This window comes from Penaeus chinensis, chromosome 25, assembly GCF_019202785.1.
Source record: "Penaeus chinensis breed Huanghai No. 1 chromosome 25, ASM1920278v2, whole genome shotgun sequence".
NCBI classification, from domain to species: Eukaryota; Metazoa; Arthropoda; class Malacostraca; order Decapoda; family Penaeidae; genus Penaeus; species Penaeus chinensis.
Genome location: NC_061843.1, coordinates 21,284,561 through 21,290,108, shown reverse-complemented (window position 1 = coordinate 21,290,108; position 5,548 = coordinate 21,284,561). Strand labels below are relative to the sequence as shown.

The following is a 5,548-nucleotide window of genomic DNA, read 5'->3' as shown; positions in this document are numbered from 1 at the left end:
ACTAGGAATCTGTGTAAAGTATTTTTTTTTTCTTGGCTAAGGGGTTAACCCTCCTCCCCAAGTTGTTTTCTTTTTTTCTCTCCTTTTATGGGAGTTAGTTGCATCCCCAAGACTGTCAAAACACTAATAACAAAGAATGGCCTGAATGACTCAAAATGGGCCTAAAAGCTGTGGACTGCCTTCTTGAATCCAGGTCAGTAAGTTAATGAAGGTTATTACACAGAAGTTGAGTGTCGGGAAATAAAACTCACACTGTTATATAATTTTGTAGTTTTATTTTCAATCTAACTTCTTATGGATCTCCTCTTCTTTTTATCTGAGGACCTATTACAGTAACTGTAATTCTAATGACCATAGAAATGAAACAAATCAGTTACATTTATTTCTCTGTGAAAGTATTAATTTAATATTCTTACCTTATCCTACATTCATCACAGTGAACTCTGATAGAAGAATATAAAAGAACAAAATAAACACTAATTCTATTCGAGCATAAAACAATATATTGATACCTTTAGACTGAATGACATGAAAGGACTGACTGTTTTGCCTGATAGCTACCCAAATGTTTGTTGGGTTTCACCTGACTATCAGGATTTCTGTCCTTTGTTGGCTAACATCATGCAATATTATTTGTTGAAAATTTTCTGATGCATCAACATCTAAGGGCATTAGTAGTGTATTCAAAATATAGTGATAACTCGAGGCTTGGTGACAAACCCCCAAGTAAGGAAGCACTATGTGACACCAAAGGTCATATGGCACTATGGTAAAGTATATGAGTGAAAAGGGTTAGGAATGTGTCAGTGATTAGGGTAAAGATACCAGTTGAACAGTACTGAAAGGTAGTATGGCAGTGGAAAGTGTAGAGAGGGGGAGCTGCTGGGGTATAGTATAGGATAAAGGTTGCAAGAAGGGGAAGGAGTTAAGAGAGTAGGGAGCATTATGATAAAGTATTATGGCAAAAATGGCAAAAATGAGTTAAAAATTACAATAAGGGGACAGAACAACAGGATGAAGAAAAGGAAAAGAAGGAGAAGAAAAGACTATGCAAAATTAGTTGAGGTGAGGGCTGAGGACCAAGGTAGGGTGATCCCTTCATTAGGCCTCAGTCCCTGTCTCCAAAGCCCCCCACGATGAGCGAGGGATTGGGGGCATCAAGCAAATCCTTCAGGCCCTGTCCATTCACTGCCAATAACACTTGCTCACACACACACTGTATTGTGTGTGTGTTTGTACAAGTATTACACATTGTGACAAAGCCTGCATTACCTGTCCTGTGGTAGGAACAGGATGGTTGCAACCAGTCACAGCCAGTATAACAGCTGATGCTCCCGATCTTGTGTGCTATGGTGCGCTTACATCAGCGTTAGCAGAGGGGTGTCAACCTTTGAGGTATGTGTGATAGCACCGATGGGCTATAGTAAAATGTGTGATCATAGAGGGGTTAGTGCATTTGATACGATATAAATACATATTGGTATTGTTTCTTCTGTTTAGTGTTTTGGGGCTAATGTACCTACAGGACAGTGCTTTCCATTATTTGTTTCTTCCATTTCTCATTTTGTAACTGATACAAAAAAAATAGCCTTTACTTTAAATCTTTTATTTACAAGTAACATACAGAGGACAGCTTACCATGCTACAATGGACATATACAAGAAATATTTTGCTATTATAAAGAACCCCAACACAATTTTGCTTTTTCATAGCCCCTTTTTTTCATTTATTTTACCAAAATCAACTAACAATTAAGGGCCCAGTCTAGAGTACTTGAAGCAATATTTTTCTATACAATCAACAAAGCATTGGATATACAGAACATATTTAAGAATCCTTCTCAAAGATATATATGCATATATGTACGTCAACTGCATTCTGTACACGGTGTCAAACAGGAGAGACACAAAGAATAAAAAATGGCGTGAGAGAAAAAAAAAGAGTCATTAATAAGAAGATAACGAGTATTTTTTTCTAAACCTGTCTCCTGTTAACACAATACAATGCCTATTCTACATAAAAATGAGGAAACAAAAGGGAAATCTTATCACATCTGAATACTTTGGAAACAGGCACAAGCAGGAGAATTATCCACATACTAAATGAAGGAAGCATTTGGATATGGGTATTTTAACCAGTCAAGACAGTTAATATAACGATAATACTATTAATGTGTATAGATATAGGGATGTGTTTATATATTTTTGGCATGAATGTTGTAAACCTCTGATAGCTATGTTGAAATAAAAAGGCTGTGGGCTACTTCTGTCACAATGCTGAGATTATGGAAGAAAGAAACAAAGGAAAAGAAAATTCTAATTATATATAACATAACATAACCTCTCCTTTAAAAAGAAAAAAAAAAAAAAAGAAAGGAAGACAGATAAAAAGCATAAAAATGACAAGTGTTTCAGCATACAAAAGAAAATGTTTAATTGAAAATTGGCTTCAATCTTTCTTACCTCACCTTAAAAAAAAAAAAATTAGCTTTTAATTCATCATTTCATGATACAACCAAGCAAACAAAATAACAATTATTGATTAAGAAAAAAAATGTTGCTAGCTGCATGGACCTCAGTCATCAATGGAGAGATTGAATTTGTGCTTTTCCATTTCAGCTCGCACATCAAACTCGCGTATCCGTCGAGCTGGAGAGGAGGTGTCCCCCATGCCCCCTGAGGCAAGGCCCCTGCCTGCACCGTGGGGGCCCTGCCTGGGAGAGCCATGGTGTTGGCGGGGGGAAGAGGTGAGAGGGGGGGAGTGCAGGCCCGCCATGCCAGGAGGGGGCACGGCCTGGAGGGGCGTGTAGGGAGCACTGGGAGCCAGGGGGCCCACTAAGTCCTGGCGATTTATATAAAAGAAAAAGACAAGGAGAAAAAATATTAGAAATTGGATGAGTCCAGAGAAATGAGATCCATTTGATTGGATTTATTTCTACAATGAATATTCAAATCTTCCTCAGATTGTGAACAATATCAGAACAAATAATCAATGGCATTTATACATGATGAACACAGTCTTGTTAAAATGAATATGAAAAGAAGAAAAACAAATTAAAAAACTTTTGCATATTAATTCTGGAAAAAAAAAAAAAATCTATGATACACTTAGGTCAGAAGCACATTACACTGAATTACAAAATGCAATACTTCCATCAAATTTTAATTCTGTAGCAAATTTTAAATTCAGCCGCACAAAACCCTTATTGCATAGAGAAGGAAATGAAATACACCTTTAGTTTTGAAGGAGTAAAAAGACTAAAATAAAATATTAGAATAATCAACATTTTCATCTCAATGACTGCAACATACATCATCTGCTCTAGGGTTTTCAAGACTTATATATCAGGATTTCCTTCTATGTGCATTGAGTATTCAACACAAGAAACGTATTTTAAAGAAACATTTTTTTCACCTGAGTATCTTAAACAGGAATTTAAGAAAAAATTGAACACTTCATTTTTATTTTGTTTCTCCCTCCATTTCCATTGCATACTTTACACAAGATATAAATAAATAAATAGAGAGAAGTAAATATAACTAATATCAAAAACATTGAAACAGTAATCTGCAAACACAATTTTTTACTCTGCTTTTTTTAAATCATTACCAAAACATCTATTTGCATACTGTTAGCTTCTTATGAAGAAAAATACTTTAGACCAAAGAAAAATCACAAAGATAAGATCAGTACATAATAAAATAGGAGAAAAAAAATCTTTGAAATTTGTAAAGTAGCTGATAAAAAAAAATAATAATAATAACATGAAGAACAATAATAGTAATAGTAATAATAACATTAACAACAACAGCAACAATGACAATCATAGCCCTCACCATGTAAAAGGAAGTGAATTCCCCCAAAACGAAAAACTGTGTAACAGATTCCCCAAATTGCATTCCTCAAGCTGACTAATTAAATATCCAAGTGGGCCTAAAGGGAATGGTGATATGCATGTGCAAAGAAACAGCAGTGAGGGAAACAATTATGTGTGTGTAGATGTATATGCAGATATTCTATACTTATAAATATATACATACACAAATATATACATACATATACATACATACATACATATATATATATAAATATATATATATATATATATATATATATATATATATATATTTACATATGTTTATGTGTGTGTATGTTTAAACATACTGTGCACACATATATGTGTATATATAGCAGCATGTGTGCCAAAGCAACAGTAAAAGAAAAAAAAAAAATAATAATATATAACACATGCTATTGTTTCATCAGCAGCATCACCAAAAGCATATGATATCTTATTTCATACTAGATAACATACTAAGCCTTAGATCATGCTCTAGAAATGTTTAAGGAGGAGGAGGACGAGGACGAGGACCACCTTAAGTACCTACTTCTCAACCCCACTCCCTCTCTCTCTCTCTCTCTCTCTCTTTTTAACGATTGAGCACTTGCTGTGTGGGCTCCAGCCGGTCCTCGGGAAGCTGGACGTCAAAATAACATTGAATGGGGTGAAAATGAAGTCGCATGGATGAAAAAAATGTTACATGAAATGAAAAATAGAATTGAATAAATGAAAAGTAAGCTAGAAATTGGAAAAATAATTTTCAATGGAGTTAAACATGGTAATGCCAGACTGTCAGAAAAAAAAGGTATGCTTAACATATGAAATATGATAGACAAGTTAGTACATTATGAAAATTTGAAATAGATGCAATAAATGAATAAAATATTATGGTGAATGAATACAAAATAACTTTGGGGCTGCTGAATAGAGTTTGCATCACTTCTCAAAGTATGTGAAACAAAAGGCATAATTACAGCACCAATCACCTCTTTTCATATACTTACACAAATAAAATAATTTCACTTGATTTTTTTTTTTTTTTTTTTTTTTATCAACACTGAGAATAAAATTGAAGAGTTGTTGAAACTTATTAGTATGAAAAGCTCAGAACCACATGGGTTTTTCCGAATGAACCACTATGGCTTGGAGTAAAAGAAAATAAAAAAAAGTAGAGTAAAATAAAGTAACGCATGAACTGGTCTCTCAGGAAGCATATCTAAAATGTACTAATGTAAGCATAAAGCACTGTAAAAATAAAGGTAGTCCTGACTGATGTACATAATATCAGGAAATAAGTTTCAAGATACTTCGTATATACGCACCCTCTTTGGAGCAAACAATTCCTGCTTGTTGATATGGACCTTAACAAACAAAAAAAACAAACAAAAATTGTTTCATTTTGTCTTTTTTACGTATTCACAAAATTCAAACTTTTATCACTAAACTAGGAATAGAAGATACTTTTGCAATTACTTTTCTTTAACCCATTTGCGACGAGGAAAATTAACAAAAAATGGGGAAAATGCTGTGCTCATTTTTTATATTTTTTTGTGAAATGTCTCTACACATAGATGGCTCTGCCTTACCTGATTTCACCTTGCCTTGAATTGGCAGGAAAATGTATTTTTTGCTAGTGCTATGAATATCGATGGTGTTATTTTTATTATAAACATTATCATTACTATAATGTTATAAACAATAGTAATA

General features: G+C 33.8%; 1 protein-coding gene across 2 annotated transcripts in view; it reads right to left on the bottom strand.

Moving 5' to 3' along the window:
- Positions 1-253: 253 nt before the first annotated feature.
- LOC125038674 (mitochondrial outer membrane protein SLC25A46-like) overlaps positions 254-5,548 on the bottom strand; it is a 16,699-nt gene continuing 11,404 nt past the window's right edge. Inside the window, exons 10-11 of one of the 2 annotated variants that reach the window (XM_047632223.1) lie at positions 4,389-4,478; positions 2,737-2,841 (exon numbers count right to left, since the gene is read on the bottom strand). In XM_047632223.1, the coding sequence (XP_047488179.1) occupies positions 4,431-4,478 (48 nt within the window). In that variant the 3' untranslated portion in view covers positions 2,737-2,841; positions 4,389-4,430. Of the gene's footprint in view, positions 2,842-4,388; positions 4,479-5,548 lie in introns of both variants that reach the window. The other variant, XM_047632222.1, reaches the window with a different exon arrangement.